The sequence below is a fragment of the Pleurodeles waltl genome, chromosome 6, assembly GCF_031143425.1.
Source record: "Pleurodeles waltl isolate 20211129_DDA chromosome 6, aPleWal1.hap1.20221129, whole genome shotgun sequence".
NCBI lineage: Eukaryota > Metazoa > Chordata > Amphibia > Caudata > Salamandridae > Pleurodeles > Pleurodeles waltl.
In genome coordinates, this window is record NC_090445.1 from 1,327,019,090 (window position 1) to 1,327,035,471 (window position 16,382).

At 43.6% G+C, this 16,382-nt stretch overlaps 1 protein-coding gene across 4 annotated transcripts in view; it reads right to left on the minus strand.

Moving 5' to 3' along the window:
* Window positions 1-557: 557 nt before the first annotated feature.
* ZNF511 (zinc finger protein 511) overlaps window positions 558-16,382 on the minus strand; it is a 188,436-nt gene continuing 172,611 nt past the window's right edge. For 3 of the 4 annotated variants that reach the window (XM_069240643.1, XM_069240642.1, XM_069240641.1), the window contains 2 exons: window positions 5,605-5,772; window positions 558-1,342 (listed from right to left, as the gene is read on the minus strand). In XM_069240643.1, coding sequence (XP_069096744.1) covers window positions 1,273-1,342; window positions 5,605-5,772 — 238 coding nt within the window. In that variant the 3' untranslated portion in view covers window positions 558-1,272. Of the gene's footprint in view, window positions 1,343-5,604; window positions 5,823-16,382 lie in introns of all 4 variants that reach the window. The other variant, XR_011205022.1, reaches the window with a different exon arrangement.

A 16,382-nucleotide genomic window follows, 5' to 3' on the forward strand; every position in this document is an offset into this window, starting at 1 on the left:
TTTTTAGGTGAAAGTCTCATACACATGCAAATCCATTAATGTCAATCTCATGGAGTGCAAATTGAAGTACATTTCCTTCCAGATAAAGACAGAATTCAAACTTGTATGAACCATCACCGTGTTACAATCCGTGACACTCATATCACGAACTATGACCTAATTCCCACACCACTTCTAGCAATGTTGTACGTAGCTTTCTAGCGTTATTGTTTTTTATCCTTTTAGGCAATTTTAGAAGGACTTCAGAACCACATGCTTGTGAGCCTAAGATGCTTGAAAGATTCACTGCCTTTACAATTCTACTAAACCTGTACTGTTTGTTCACATAATAAGTCAGGAACCCAGTGGCAGCCCTTAGCATTTTGTCAGTCCACAGCTACAAAACCTAGTCTAAACACCAGATCAACCACAATACTTGCCTTGCTAGGCTCTCAATATCTCACAGAAAACAATATATGCCCTTAACATTTAACACAGCATTTCAACACAAATGTACCAAGCATCTCGGGCACAAAATATCTTCAAAATGATCTCAACGTTAAAGCACAATTTTGCAATTTGAAGGGTGAATAGAGAAACACTTTATTATTCATACATAAGAACAAGAAACACATTTGTAGTCCCAATCCCTCAATTCTCAGAGTGAACAGGTGTCATAAAGAAGACTCCAGCATTCTCTAAAAAGACGTCACTGTCCACTGATACAATGAGGTAGGGCTTCCCATATAACCGTAGCAATATTCATTAGCATTGCTCAGCTGTGCTTTGTAAAACAGATCCATTAGACAAATAACAGGGGTAGCACAACACTTTCATTCATTCATAAATATGATAATACTATAGGGTCAAATTGGCCACAGCTACTGGATTAGGAGATCTCCATTGACTAATGGTCCAATGTACAACTTATTCACTCATGGTGTATTATATGTTTTGGAGAGTCAGTGGGAATTAGTTGATTTGTCAAACTATCACAACATTTCGTCCAGGAGCATGTTTATTGGGATACACTCGCATCAGTTACATACAGGTCTCCACATATTTACAGCAATTGAAGACTCCTGCAGATAAAACCGTAGAAAGTTCTCATATCACCAGAGTGCAGGGGGTTTGGGTATCTCTAAGCAAGCTGTATAAGGTTTCTCTAGCTCTAGCCTGCACAGGTCTTCAGACCCACAATATTGAGCAGGCAGATGTGGCATGCTGTAGGTGTTTCTTGTATTTCCACACTTCTGAAGATTTATGAAGCTCCACCAACCACTCGACGCACTGTCACTTCTTTTTCTTTGAGCTTTTAAACCCTCGCACAGCACCCTGGCCAAAGCAAATAGTGGAGGGTATCCTGCAACAAAAAAAGAGGCATTTTAACAAAAGACATTTCCTCAAGAAAGGAGTCCTCTGCTCAGGGTCTTGTATCACACAAAAGAAAAAGTAGCTTAATAGTAAACCTAGTTCTCAAATCATGAGAATCTGCATTTAATTAACAATGACTAACCAACCCCTGATCCCGGAGAACTTTCACCAAACAGTATATTTCCCTTACGGAATAGCCTTGTTATTGCAACCAGGCTGTATTGAAAGAAAGTTGAATGTTTATCATTTACAAAGAAAATAACCATAAAAAAGATCACACACGTAAACCCAAGTGGCTGTGAACCCCTCTCATTGAACCTTTTAAAAGAAAAAGGAGTGAAAATAAGGGTAATTAAGTCAGCAAAGCCCTTACCCACAGTCCTACTTGAAAATACAAAACTTTCTTCTTCCTTTCCCCTCCTACCAGCCCTCTGTCTTAGAGAATCATTTTCGAACACATCCCAAAGTGGCACAAAACTATAAAGACAGAGGAGGCAGAATATTCTTAAAATGGCTTACCATTGAGATTCAAAGTCCCCTTGCCAGTCACCCAAAAAGCGGTCTTACTTTCTTCAGAATCATCCTACAGCAGAGCCCAACAACCTACTGCAAAAGCAAGCGGCAGGAGCTTCATAACACATAGGCAAAAAGATTAAGCATCAATATTTTATGGAATGAAAGAAAGGGCCAAAGAAGGAGTTCACTTTACCTTGAGCAGGAAAATACAAATAAATGGACTCCATGTAAAAAGCTTAGAATTCTGGCCTTTCACCAGATACATCCCAATCTGCGGAACGCACACTATCACATTCCAACTAAACAAACACTGATTTGTTCTAGGGTAGGATAATTTCTAGTAAAAGTTACTATCATTCGGCCTGAAATTTCACTCAACACAGTTTTCTCCAAATGCATGGCTGCACACATCAGAAAGAGAAGGATATTTCTTCACCTGCATCTAGATAAATGCCTGAAAAAAGCCTAAACTTTTCAAACGGTGTGCCAAAACCTTTGTATGATGTTCATTCTTCTGGCCTGGGGCCTCATACATCAGCTAGCCAGTAAAACTCCAACACTTTTTCATCTCATCCACTGCCAATGAGTGACTTCAGATTCACAAAACGCAAAAGTCTCTCTTTCAAAGGAGAGAATCTTCTATCCAAATAAAGTGTCAGACTCTCAACAAGTTACTTTCTAGCCTAGCAGCAGGTCTCTTCTTTACTGGACGTTAAGGTGCCTTTATTTTGTCAAACATGCTGCTCAACATGAGACCAATAAAACAAAGAAAGGGATCCAAACAATTAATCACATACATTAAGAGAAAGCATCTCCAGGTTGGCACATATACATGGACCACGGGCAGATTCTTAGTTTTTTCTATACTGTTGGTTTAATTTCTAGTTTTTTTAAATATATTGCAACTAGTGAAGTTGATAGGTAATAATTAGATGGCATGAGTATTTGCCAATGGGGAAATTATACACTGGCCCTATATGGTATGTTTACCTATATTTTCACTCCCTCCCCCCCCCATCCCCGATCAAGGTCACTAACGTTTTTTTAAAAGTTTTTTTTAACAATTGAGTAATATTTATATCCTAATAGAGGATAGAGGAATGATAATTTTAATGGCAAAGCAAGAACACCATGTAATGCATAAAGTTCACTAAACCTGTAAGCTCTAACTGTGTTGCTTGTACAAATGCTAAGATTTGCCTTACGAAACGAACTATGTACTGTGTTATGCCTGCTTAAGCTTAAGCTGAAATGCAAATAAATTAAAAGTGTAAAAAAAATAAAAAAGAGAGAAAGCATCTCTTAGATGACCTCTAATTGGGCTTACAATTTGACTACCCGGTAAATCAGAAAAATACACCCATTCTATTAAGAGTTTGTCAACATCATCCTTGCTGTGGTGCCCAAATACTTGCTCACCCATGTGAAAACTATTTTACACAGCCACAGTAATGTCATCAACAACAAAGCTTAACACATTACCTATATCCTAAACGGGCATGGCTTCCCACAGAGGGTAAGAATGAAATCTAAAATCAGCTGTCAAACGTATAAATCTTTGCAGCTTCTTAAACTCACATTATCAAATCTGCTCACTATTCCAGACAAAGTGGACGCGTTTCAGAACTATGCAAGATCATAATAAAGCTTACACAGGAGCCGAAAGTTTATCTACAACTGTCTGCCTGGTAATCAATAGACCAAAAAGTGCCTTCGGTTCTCCAGGTGACACCTAAAATCCCAACTCTTCCAGCTATATGTAAATTGAGAACATTCACCCGATGTACTGTACCCATTCCTCTTCTTCCAGAGTCCTAGCTCTCAGTTGCTGTAATACTATCCATGAAGTACGCAGTCCCCATGAACTCTTACTTTATGTACAGCATACTGGTTATAATGTCTCTTACGATAGTGTGTGATACTACATCTGATTGTTATGGTATAATGTGCTGTAATACTTCTTTTGGTGAAAAAGTGTAATAAAAATAATATTGGACCCAGTTTTCTTGGAATTAAGAGGGCAAGCTGACTAACACCAGCACCTCTGCAAGATGGGGCAAGCAAAAGAGCAACATTCCATCACAATCTGCCAAGGCAAACCAACATGAGGGATGCTTCATTAATTGGGTTGGGATCCATATCGACCACCTCAAGATAAACGGAAATTGGTCTGAAGGGATTTCGTATCACATCAATCTGCTGGAATTCACGATAAGTATTCTGCGCTGAAGGCCTTCATTTTATTGTTAAAAATGGACTTCATCTTGAGTCAGACAGAAAATATCAAAATATGTACAGTCTGAACACTCATGGACAAAAGAGGATGAGGACTGTGGAAATGGCTGATAACCAGAAACCTAGAAATTACTGCAGTTCTTCCATGCTCTAACCACCTCAAAGTAAATGCCCTCAGCAAAATGCATCCCGAACAAAAACGAGATGCAAATGCTAGGTGCTGCAGGACATTTTTGCAAACAGGGACATTCCTACTGGTTAAAGTCAAAGGTGCAGACTTCATCCCCTCTTTTTAGGAATTAAGGATGAAGGGTAAGTTTTTTTGGGCAGGTAGTGCTCTATAAGAATAGTCATAAAAACTGATCCAGCTTTTTTGCCTACAGTGGTCTCGAACTTCCATTGTAACCAAACCATGTGTTTGCCCGAGTTATTTTAAAAACGCATATCTCCATGTGGATAGATCTGGACTGATATAAATTGTAAGAAAGATATTATTTTTTTATCTGGACAGACTAAAAGACTAGAGACTTCAGACAGTCCAAAAAACTCAGTCATTTATTGGGCTATATGAACTGGTTTAGCCACATCCAAAACAATTATTGTACAAATGGCTCACTGTACAGTCTAATGTTATCAGAAAGTTGACAAATACCTTCATAGCAGACCTATAGCCTATTCCACAGGAGGAAAGGCTCCCATCATATCCTGAATCCGGACTCAAGAGTAGAGACCTAAGTAAGTCTTAAATTGGTACCTAACTTTTCAGTAAATTTGTTTTCCCTTTGCTAGCTCTGAACATTCTAACGTTTTACTTTTTAGAGTGATGGGCCTGCTACTCTATACAGCCTTTACAACTTACAATGCATATTCCACAATGTAGAAAAAAAGTAATTTACTTACCTGCAATCCTGGTACTCCATCACAGGACTTTTCAATTAAGTCCCAAACGACCTACCCACTTTCCCAGCAGAATTGGCATCATAAAATGCCTAAGATCATGAACCTGAGGTAACGTCAACAGGAAATGAAGTAACTGCCAGTACAAGGCATGATGGAATAGCGACATTGATGGCTCTCAAACAGTGTCAGAGCCAGTTTAATGCTTTTTGGAGCTGCTGCCAGTATGAGATCCATTTCTCTTCTTTTTTCCCCCCAATTAAAAGCGGTTCATAAAAAAGGTTCCCAGTCATTTAGTTTTAGTCGTGACATTTGTTTTATTATAAAAGGTTTCATAAAAAGTCTCTCAAAGTGACATGCAGACAGGCAATGGATTGTGCTAATGGACAGTACTAGTAAATGTTTATACCTATTAATGAACATCACATGATGGAGAAACAGAACATGAATGTCAGACAATAGTCACCTGCTCTGTCCCAGAGAGTGCTGCAATCAACAGCCACTGGACATCGAATCAGATTTGCATCTTCCTTGCCATCAATAATTTAGGTGTTGGTAATATGTATTCTCCTAGAGGACCAAAAATGTTGAAATGTGACTCACTTGTGCTTATAGATAAGCGCTGTGCCACTGCTCACACTCGGAAGGCATGGGGTATTGACTGCAGTTTCTGGGGGGCAGATATCCATACTATCTGCTGACTCTTCAGGAGTTACATCCATGGAGATAACCAGATCCTTCTGCTGAGGGCTCTGACTTGGTTTGCCTTGACTGCAGACACAAAGCCATAGTAAATAAAATTGTACCAGGTTGACACTTCGCTGGAACAATACACAAAGAAAAACAACATTAATTTACATAGCTAATAACACATTTATATAGCATAGCACTCAAATGTGAGTCACAACGTTCATACAACTTGCAAGTATAACAAAAATAAATTAATAGGAGGTTACAGATCCCATATAAGATCATCTTGTTCTTTACCAATGATCATCGGGCTTTGGTTTAAATAGCTATAATTAGGGAGAGAGCCTGCCCTTGGTCCAGTATAACGTGGGACTACATTAGGAAGCATATTCTGCCATGACCAGTTCACCAGTGATAGTGTATTGCACTCGGCGTCTCAGAATCATGATTTAAATTCTGAACAACCAATACCCCTCTCCACCCTCTCTCCATTTACATATATAGGACATCACTTTCTAGACCTGTCCAATTAGTTACCTCTTTCCTCTATCACCTATGCACCAATCAATCATCAATCAGGAGGTTCTTGAAGAGCATGTGCTTGTCCTCCCAGGGGGTCTCCAGGCACTGTGGTGGTGCTGCGAGTCTGGCGTGACGGGAGATGGCGGTGGAAAAGCCAGGTCTTGATCTGCTTTCTGAAGTCCTCAAGCGATGGAGATGTGCGTAGGTGAATGGGGAGGTTGTTCCAGGACTAGGCGGTGAGGTAGGAGAAGGATAGCCCACCAAGTCGTTCACAGCAGATGTGGGGGACTTGGGCCAAGACGAGGGTGGCCGATTGGAGTTCTGTTTCGTTGGTGGAAGGAGAGATGGTTTTTGAGATAGGTGGGTCCAGCGTAGTGGAGGGCCTTGTAGTTGTGAGTGAGGAGCTAGAAGAGGCATCTGTTCTGTTTATGGAACCAGTGGCGGGCCCTGAGGTGAGGAGAGATGCTGTTTCTTCCAGGGAAATTGAGGACGAGTCTTGCTGCAGGATTTTGGATGTTCTGGAGGTGGTTAGTGAACTGCTTCGTAGTTCCGGCGTAGAATGCATTACCATAGTGGAGATGAGGGTGACTGTTTTCCTAGTGGAGAAGGGTATCCAGTGGAAATTTTGTGGAGTATGTGGAGTGTGTGGAAGCAGGCGGAGGAGACGGCGTTGATCAGTTGTTTCATGGTGAGTTGGATGTCCAGGATTATTCAGAGCTTGCAGGTGTGGCTGGAGGTGGAAGGGGGGGGTGCAGGAGGTGGAGGGCGAGGGTGGTAGGCCACCATGAGTTGTCCCATGGGGATGGCTTGTTTCCAAAGAAGAGGATCTCTGATTTCTCCAAGTTCAGCTTAAGGCAGTTGGTCTTCATCCCGGCAGCGATGTTGGTCATGTCATTCTGGAAGTTGGATTGTGTGGAGGCAGCGTTGTCATTGAGGGAGAGGACTAGTTGTGTGTCGTCCGCATAGGAGATGATGTTGAGTCCATGGGTGTGTGCAACTTTGCCTGGGGGGGGTGGCATGTAGGTGTTGAAGAGGATGGGGATGAGGGAGGAGCTGTGCGGGACGCCACAGATGAGGTTTTTGGGGGTGGAGATGTACGGAGAGAGGCGGAACCGCAGTGTTCCGCCGGTGAGGAAGGAGGAGATCCAGTTGAGAGCGTTTTCTGAGATGCTGATGCTGTGGAGCCTGGTGATGACAGAGTGGTGGGCGACGGTGTTGAAGGCTGCGGAGAGGTGCAGACGGATGAGTGCTGCTGTTCCATCAAGGTCTAGAAGGTGCCTGATGTCGTGAGTTGCCGCAATCAGAGCAGTCTTGGTGCTGTGGTTTGGTCAGAAGTGGGATTGGGGTGGTGGGAACAGGTGGTTGAGTTCGAGGTAGTCTGTGAGCTGGAGGTTGATGGCTTTTTCCAGGACTTTGCTGGGAAAAGAGAGGAGTGAGATGGGGCAGTAGTTCTTGAGTTCATTAGGATCCCCTGATGGCTTCTCCAGAAGAGGTTTGACCTTGGCGTGTTTCCAGGCAGTGGGGAGGTGGCTGTGGAGATGGAAGTGTTCAGGATTCCAGTGAGGGGAGCTCCTATTATCTCCTTTCCTAGGTTGTAAAGATGGTGTGGGCAGGGGTCTGTAGGGGATCTGGAGTGGATGGAAGTCATGAGGGTGATGGTGTCTTCGGTGGAGAGCAGCTTCCATTTGGTGATTCAGTGGGGGTGGTCAGTGGGAGGTGGAGTGCAGTGGGTTGGGGATCGAAGTTGCTGTATATGTTGGTTATTTTTTGGTGGAAGTAGTCTGATAGCTTGTCGCAGAGGGCTTCGGAGGGATGGATCGTGTTCTTGGTGGCAGAGGGGCATGAGAATGCGCTGACTATGCTGAAGGGCTCTCTAGCGTGGTTGGTGCTCTCCTCGGTGCATGTACAGAGTGCTTCTTTCTTGGCCTCTCTGAGTCTGTGGTGGTAAGTTTTGAGGGCAAACCTGAAGGAGTTGAGGTTGGCGGCGTTTTGTTGAAGCACTAGCGTCTTCCTAATTTCTTGCAATGTCGCTTGAGAGTGCGTAGTTCTGGGGTGAATCAGATGGTCTGTTTGGAGGGTCTGTCGTTTGTCGTGTTTATCAGGAGGGCGACTGAGTCTTCTGCGGATGAGAGCCAGTTGTAGAGGTTTTGAACATTGTGTTTGAGGGTGTTTGCTGGGCTGGGTCTGGTGACACTGGAGTTTTGGTGACCTTGCCTCAGTTGCAGCATGGGAGTTTAGGGGGTCTGGTTGAGGCATTGTGGCACTTCTCAATGGTGAACTGTACGATGTGGTGGTCGGTCCATGTTACTTCAGTGGTGTGGGAGAATTTGGTGCAGTTGCTTGAGGGGAATATGGAATCCAGGGTGTGTCCTATATTATGAAAGGTGACCAGCTTGGAGAGTCCGATGTTCTTCATGTTTTCTTGGAGCGAGGAGGAGTCGACATCTTTAGGGTCCTCCAGGTGGAAGTTCAGGTCTCCCAGGAAGATGCAGTGGTTGTAGGCGACGGCTAGGAGGGTGATGAAGTCCGTGATGGAGTTGCAGAAGTTAGGGTGGGGACCTGTGGGTCTTGAGACAAGGTTTTCTCTGATAGTGTTGTTGGGGCCTGTAGTGAATCCTAGTTTGTTTTAACTGGTAAACAGGAGTTAGCTTAGCCGTAGGCTTGTAAACTCGTGCCCCCGTCACCCAGTGACTTTTAACCTACTTAGCTTGCTCTGGCTCAGTCCATTTAATTATTTATTTCCTTTAAAATGGCGGCCTTCTTTATAGTTAGGCCACTTGTTATGGGTTCTATTATCAGTGTCACTGCGCCAAGGCGTCAAGATCAAGCACGAAAGACAAACATACAGTAGGCATTCACACTTAGGGATTTTCCCTCTCTATACTTTCGAGGGATTGTTGATATTAATTGCCGTCCCAAGCATGCCTGTTATCTGTTGTTATGAATAACACTTATGTCAGGGGACCTTGTAGATCTGTATAAATACAACACACTTTTAGACAGATAATCAGAGGGATTCCGACCAGAGGGCATCGCCACCATCGCTGATACCGATGCTGCAGTCATCTTGACACTGACCCAGTCTTCGTGTCCCTGCGGAGTCTGAGATAGAGACCTCATTCCAAGGTAACGAGGGTTGGGGGCTCCTCTCATGGACACGGCTTTGGCAGATTAGGTTTAACGAACCCAGCTCTTCCTTTTTTAGGTAGGAGGTTAGACCTACTCTCCTTAGGGTATTAGGGCTCCATCTTTTACATATACATATATTTATTTCATATATTGCATAATGGTGGGGGTCTTTATAACAATGACTCTCCTCTTTACAATACTGTTGCTTGGTAAATTCATTATCCTAATCATTGCAGTTCATGTAACTTATCACAAATTGCAGTTATGTTGAATAAAAACTATTATAACTTTACTGCATCTGTGTTATTGCCTTTGTTTGTATGAGACATAATAAATCTGTGAGAAAAGGGTAATTTCCGTTTAACCACGACAACCCTAAGATATTGTACTTTGAGTCCATGCGTAAGCGACTGCTACAAATCACCTTTTACTATTGTGTTTCTGGTGAGGTACTGCTAGTAAGCCGGTAAGGTTTGGACAACAGTTACAAATAGTTGTAGGAAGAGACTTAGTCACCTACAAACGAAAGTACTGTCATCCTGAGACCAGCAGTCTTGCTCAGAGCAAGAGTCCAAACTACGACATGGCGCCACCAACGATGGTGTTTAGGCACTAATTTACGGATACCCTGACCATCACTGTCTCACAGACAACAGGTACCCTCAGTGCCATTATACGGAGACGTCCGTGGTCTTTGGGAGAATCCTCCTCAGCCAAACAGGTAACACCTGCTTAGGCTGTAGGTTGTTCGAGCTCGAACTCACAAAAGGAAAAACTTCCCCTATTTTGGTGTTCCGTTTCTCTAAAACAAATATGGCCAATACCATAGACATTCCTGCAAATGCTAGAAAGGCACTTACACAACATTTAATAGCGCATGGCCTTAAGGAAGAGGGCGGGGATGTTACTCTGATTGTAGAAGCGAGTGAAGCCTACCAAACAGAAACATTTTACTGTTGGGTTGCCTTTCCTGAGGCTGACCAACGGTCGCACACATTTCACACATATGAAATTGCGGACGTGCCCATAAGATACGAAGCATACCAGTATCATGAAATATCGCTCACATATCAAGAACACCAGAACTGGTTTGAAGGCGCCCTACCACATGTACTAAGACGGGTGAGGCTAGGTCCTTTAAGTAAAGAGGGACCTACATGGCTTATGTTTGCCACATATACACCTCACCCAGGCATACAGAATATGCCGATCGCAGATTTACGAATATTATATAATGAATTAGTGACATTTTATAGACGATTGGTTCAGTTCGTGATGCGAACATTGAATACTACCCCATCGCGTCCAGCACCGCCAGTAGCTGGTGGGTATCAATTGGCTACCGGAATTAATCCACAAACTGTGCATACCATTATGGGTAAAGTGCCCACGGAACGGGAAAAAATACCGTTCTGGATTGCCCAGAAAACAAATCAGCTGGAAGCTGTGTTCCCCCATACGGGGCCACAGGACAAACATAGATTGCTCACTATGTGCTTGCCGTTTGGGATGGTTCCCTCGGTGGATGAATGTGCCACTTGGGGTACAGTCTTCGCTGCCGTTTATACTACCACACATGGTACCCCTACACTTGCCAATTTAACGGAAGTGTTAAAACAAATACAAAATGAACATGGGGCCGCACCGGCCCTGGATCTGGGGATGAAATTGATGCGTAACTTTGATGCCGTCTCCTCGATAATACTGAGTAATATTAAAGGGGAAGCGGTGGCACTGGCAATACGCCAGCGTCTCCGGGAAACTCCAAATATGGAACAAGAGAGACAGCTGCCGAGAATAATATCAGATACCTATACTAGTATAGGACGGGATAGTTTGGGAGCCAAACCTAAAAAATTGGAATTACCAAGTACCACCCATAAGGAAGGTACAAAGCAGGCACAAGAGGGCTCTAAGAAGCGCTGGGACAAACAAAAAGATTTCAAAGATAGGAGAAATAAAAGAGCTGATTCTCCACATCCGGAGTACTCCGACAGGAGGTATAATCTCGGGAATAGGGATAACATTAGAACTCCAGACAGATATACTGATTCACGTCCTTCTCGTTCCTTTCAGGACGCACCGGATAGACATAGCGAGAGAGGGGGCCGTCAAGATCGACGTCCGGAATACGTGAAAGAAAAGAAAGACTCACTGCAGTCTGCCATTAAAAAAGAAGAAAAGACTCCTCAACAAAAGCCACAATTTAAAAAGAAGAAAGTGGCTGCACTAACCGTTAAAAATGCCAGTAGTATTGAGAACACTGTTGAGGAACAAGAGGTGGGCAGTGACTCTGTTGGACAGCGCGGCAGAGGTCACGATATGTCGCCAGAGTCTGAAAGATCATCTGGATGTGACAGCAACTAGCGATTACATCGCAGTTGAAACGGTGGATGGCCGCGTACTCCCACCCGATCGGGTTTTTGATTTAACAATTCAGATAGAGGGAGACGTAGAAGGCATTATTAGTGTAATATTTTGGGATGAACTTACTAGTGATATCCTGTTGGCCGAGAGAGACTGGCCACCTGAACATGTCCGCAAGCTCCCACATAGGGAAGATGTCATTTTGCCTTCTTTCTCCGATCTTGTTCCGGAGGCAAACAAGCCTATGCTGCTGAATGGGCTTTAGCGCAGGCACCTGCATTATACCGTAATCATGTAGGATGGGACAAGGACTCTCCTTGTCATGTTATTCCTGTTTGGTCTACACCACACCCGCAGCCACAATACCCTGTTAAACATGAAGCAAAAGCTCCAGTGACGGAGATACTGTCACAACTTGAATACCAGGGAGTAATTGAGCCCTGTACATCGGCAATGAATAATCCGCTATTTCCCGTTGCGAAACCTGATCATTCCTATAGAATAGTGGTTGATTATAGGCACGTGAATAGTCATGCATGCACTTATGCTATACAAAATTCACACAGCACAGCGCTGATTAATAATATAGTGCGTAAAAAATATAAAACTACATTGGATATATCTAATGGTTTTTTCTGCCAGAATTTAGCACATGAAAGTAGAGACCTAAGTGCATTTTCCTTTGGCTCTCAGAAACGCTTTTGTCATTTACCCCAAGGTTATAAAAACAGCCCAGGACTATTTTCGGCCTGTGTCACATCAATCTTGCACGAGCTTGATTCCGAGGCATTATCATATGTGGATGATATCTATCTCACTGATGACACCCTTGACATTCATCTTGCAAGGGTCGATCGTATAATTCTGGGATTTCCTGCCTACGGATATAAATTTAATTTTAAGAAAAGCAGGATTGCCTTTCTTAGTGTATTGTTCCTGGGATATGAGCTATCAAACGAGGGGAAGAGCCTGGCCCCGCACTTCCTAGAGAAGTGTGCTCAGCTACAGCCTCAGAACACGCTTAAGAAATTGCAGTCATTACTGGGTTTCTTTAATTTTGGCAGAACATATATTCCAGATTATGCTGAACGCGTAATGCCACTATATGACTTAATTCAGCCCAATTATTCTAGCAGGCAATGGACAATTGAACACACACACATCCTAAGGGATATACAACGAGACATGCTGGAAGCTAGACACTTGTACACACGGGACAATAAAACGAATTTGGTCATCAGAATAATAGCTGGTGCCCTAGGATTTACCTATGTCACCTTTAATGAGGGTGACACGGTGCCGATAGCGTACAAATCACATTTGTACTCCAATGCAGAGAAACGTTTTGCTCCTACTGAGAAAATTCTGACGGCAGTTCAGATGGCCGTCATAAAGGAGAGACCGCTTGCCCAGGGGAAACGCATTGTTGTTGTCTCCCCGGTTCCGGCCTTAGAGGCTGTCACTAAAGCGAGCGTTCCAAACTCTAAGGCATTGCATCCACGCTGGATTCAGTGGGCAACGTCTCTGACCGCCACTGATGTTGATTATGTGTTTGACCCGAGACTTCAGACACAGGAATTTCTCCAGTATGAACAGGAGTACCCCGCTCCCTTACACATATTGCCAATAGACAGTTATGATACAATCATTTATACTGACGGGTCGGCACAACCGGCTGTGGGTACTAAACATCAATACTCGGCAGCTTGCGCAGCCGTGTGCGGGGTAATGGAAGACGGAGTTTTCCATCCTCATAATACCTACACTCAGACCTTAGGGGACTGCACAGCCCAGTTGGCCGAGCTTAAGGCTCTTCTTCTAGCGCTCGAAAATTCAGAGCCAGGAACACAGACTTTGATTGTCTGTGATTCGTATTATTGCGTCCAGTCATACAATGAATACCTTAATCATTGGAAACTGAACGGGTTTAGAGATTCTAAAGGGAACACCATTAAACACAAAATACTGTGGGGAAGGGTGGCTGATCTTAAGGATAAGCTGCCATGTGTCCATGTAGCTCATACATTAGGGCACCAACGTGTAGGAATACATGTTGCTGGTAATACATCGGCTGACGAAGCAGCCAAAGCATCAGTAGCTACGGCTTCTGTGGCTGCAGTGACTCGTTCTCGGACGAGGTTGGATAATGAAATACTGCTTGCCGTTAAAGCCTCGGCTGCAGGCAAGACCCTTCCGAAAGGATACCCTACAAACTATACCTATCATATCAGTGCACAGAATGTTGCTTTTGCGACAATTCCTGATGTTGGTGATCGAGTGATCCCAAATGAAGACCAAAGATTGGAACTGATTACAGCTGCACATGAGGGTGTCGCTTCTGCACATGCTGGTATACAGGCCACTATCACCATTCTACAACAAAGGTACTGGTGGCCTGGTCTATGCAGACGGACTAAACAATATGTCCTTTGCTGTGACATTTGTCAGCAGATTAAGGGTTCAAATATCAGACGCCCTCCGCAGACTTCCCTCTTAGTGTCAGACAAACCACTCCATTGTGTGTACCTGGACCATTGTGGTCCTTTGCAACCTGATGGTGCATACAAATACATTTTAGTGGCTGTAGATTCCTGTTCTAGATTCCTGTGGGTATGGCCACAGCGGTCGGCTGACGCCCGGACTGTTATAAAAGATTTGCTGATCTTTATCGGTACATATGCGGTTGCAGCATTCCATTCGGACCAGGGCCCTGCATTTGCCTCTAAGGCTTTCAGGGACACCATGAGGACGATGGGTGTTGAACTCGATTACTCCTCACCATACCATCCCGAGGGAAATTCGGTTGTGGAGAGGCGGAATTGTGATCTAAAGCAGTCCTTAACAGCTCGAGTATTAGGTTCAGGCCGCGGTTGGTTACATCACCTATATGGGGTCCAGAGAGCACTGAATAATCTGCAGAGACGGTCCTTGGGGGGAAAGTCTCCATATGAGGTTCTCTTTGGGACAACTATGTATGTCCCCGATCTTGATGCCCCTGGTATGGTGGCAGCAGAAACGCCATTTGACATAAAAGAACGTCTCGCTGTTTTACAGGAGCTTCAACAATTCCGTGATGATAAATCATCGGCAAGCGCTGCCACCTTGGGAATAAGGGATTTGGCGAAAACTTCGACTGGCTGGATTCCTAACGTTGGGGATCTGGTTTGTGAGAAGAACGCTGTGAAAAAAGAGTTTGGTCCAGCATACAGAGCACCTGTACCGGTCTTGGGGATAAAAGGCACCAGGACTGTCATCCTTCCACCATTGTCTGGTTCCAAATCAAACAGATTCATCTCCATTGATGACATCAAATTACACCATGTGGCCGATTCTTCACAGTAGACCAGGAGGTCCCTTGGGTAGTTCCCGACTCCCTCTCACTACCCAACAGGACATCCCTCTACATAGTAGGATGACCATCGCTACTACTGACTATGCAACTATGTCAGCTGCTGTTCCAGACACTTCCTCGACCATGGGGAGGGCGGACACTGAACTTTTGTTGGTTCCTGTAACAAATTCGGAGAACACACCGCTACAGGATTTGGCTGTGTTTTACACGAACTCTTCCACGACTGGTAACGTCATCTATCATGAACCTCCACGAACAATGGAAGGGAATTCGATGAGTCCTGTGTTTGCGGAGACTTCCTCTGGCTATTTTGTGGACATTGATGATTTTTCTTCCGATTCATCCTCAACTGAGACTGACAAACTTTCCAGGGGTGGCAAGTTCTATCAATGGCTTAAAAAGAACTATTTGATATATCCATGGAACTATCTCTGGTTCTGTTTGACATTTATTGCATTGTTTTTATGGTTTGGTTTTGTGACTGTTTTCTTTTTACTAATTAATGGTCACTATATTGCTGATCGCTCCTCAGTGGAGCCTGTTGATGTAATTTTAACACCACATCATTCATCACATAAGGTCCGACGTGATTTGTCCCCTGTCAATATTACAGCTATTCCAATTTCTGATGGGATTGTTTGGGACAAAGTTCCGTTCGATATATACGGGCCTACAGAGATAATTCAAATACCATACGTGTTCAAAATTTCTATGTCTGATGTTATTACACCTAATGTTGTCTCTGATGATTGGGATGTCCAAACAGTGGATTCCATGCTAACTGAAATGAAGGACTACTCCGCTTTTGGAAGTGATGATGTATATGATTTTACGATGAATTATGGTGAAATGTTCTGCTATAATAATTGGGGACATCACTTCCTGCACCGTGCAACTAGATATAGGCCTCTTTTTAACTACACACAATGGGAACATTGTTCAACACCACGGGTGGGGAGTCCAAAGTATTACAGTGACAAATTCACATACTTTTCTGGGCATGATACAACGAAAGCTGAATCTTATTATTTTAAATTACCCACGACACACATTAGAAAACTGTTGCTAACAGATACAAAACTGATTTATTCAGATCCCTTTGTTTCCCGACTTTCGATTGAGGGTTATGAATATTGGAAGAACACTATCAATTTGAAGAGTGTATGGGGGACGCGAGATTGGCAGATACAGGGTAGGGAGGCTTTGTTTCGAGCTTGCTTAATTCCTGTGCAAATTATTTTTTTAAATGACACTGTTGAGCAGACATCATGTCTGGGATTAGCTAAAATAAAGGATCTAAACACGCCCAGTATCCCTACAC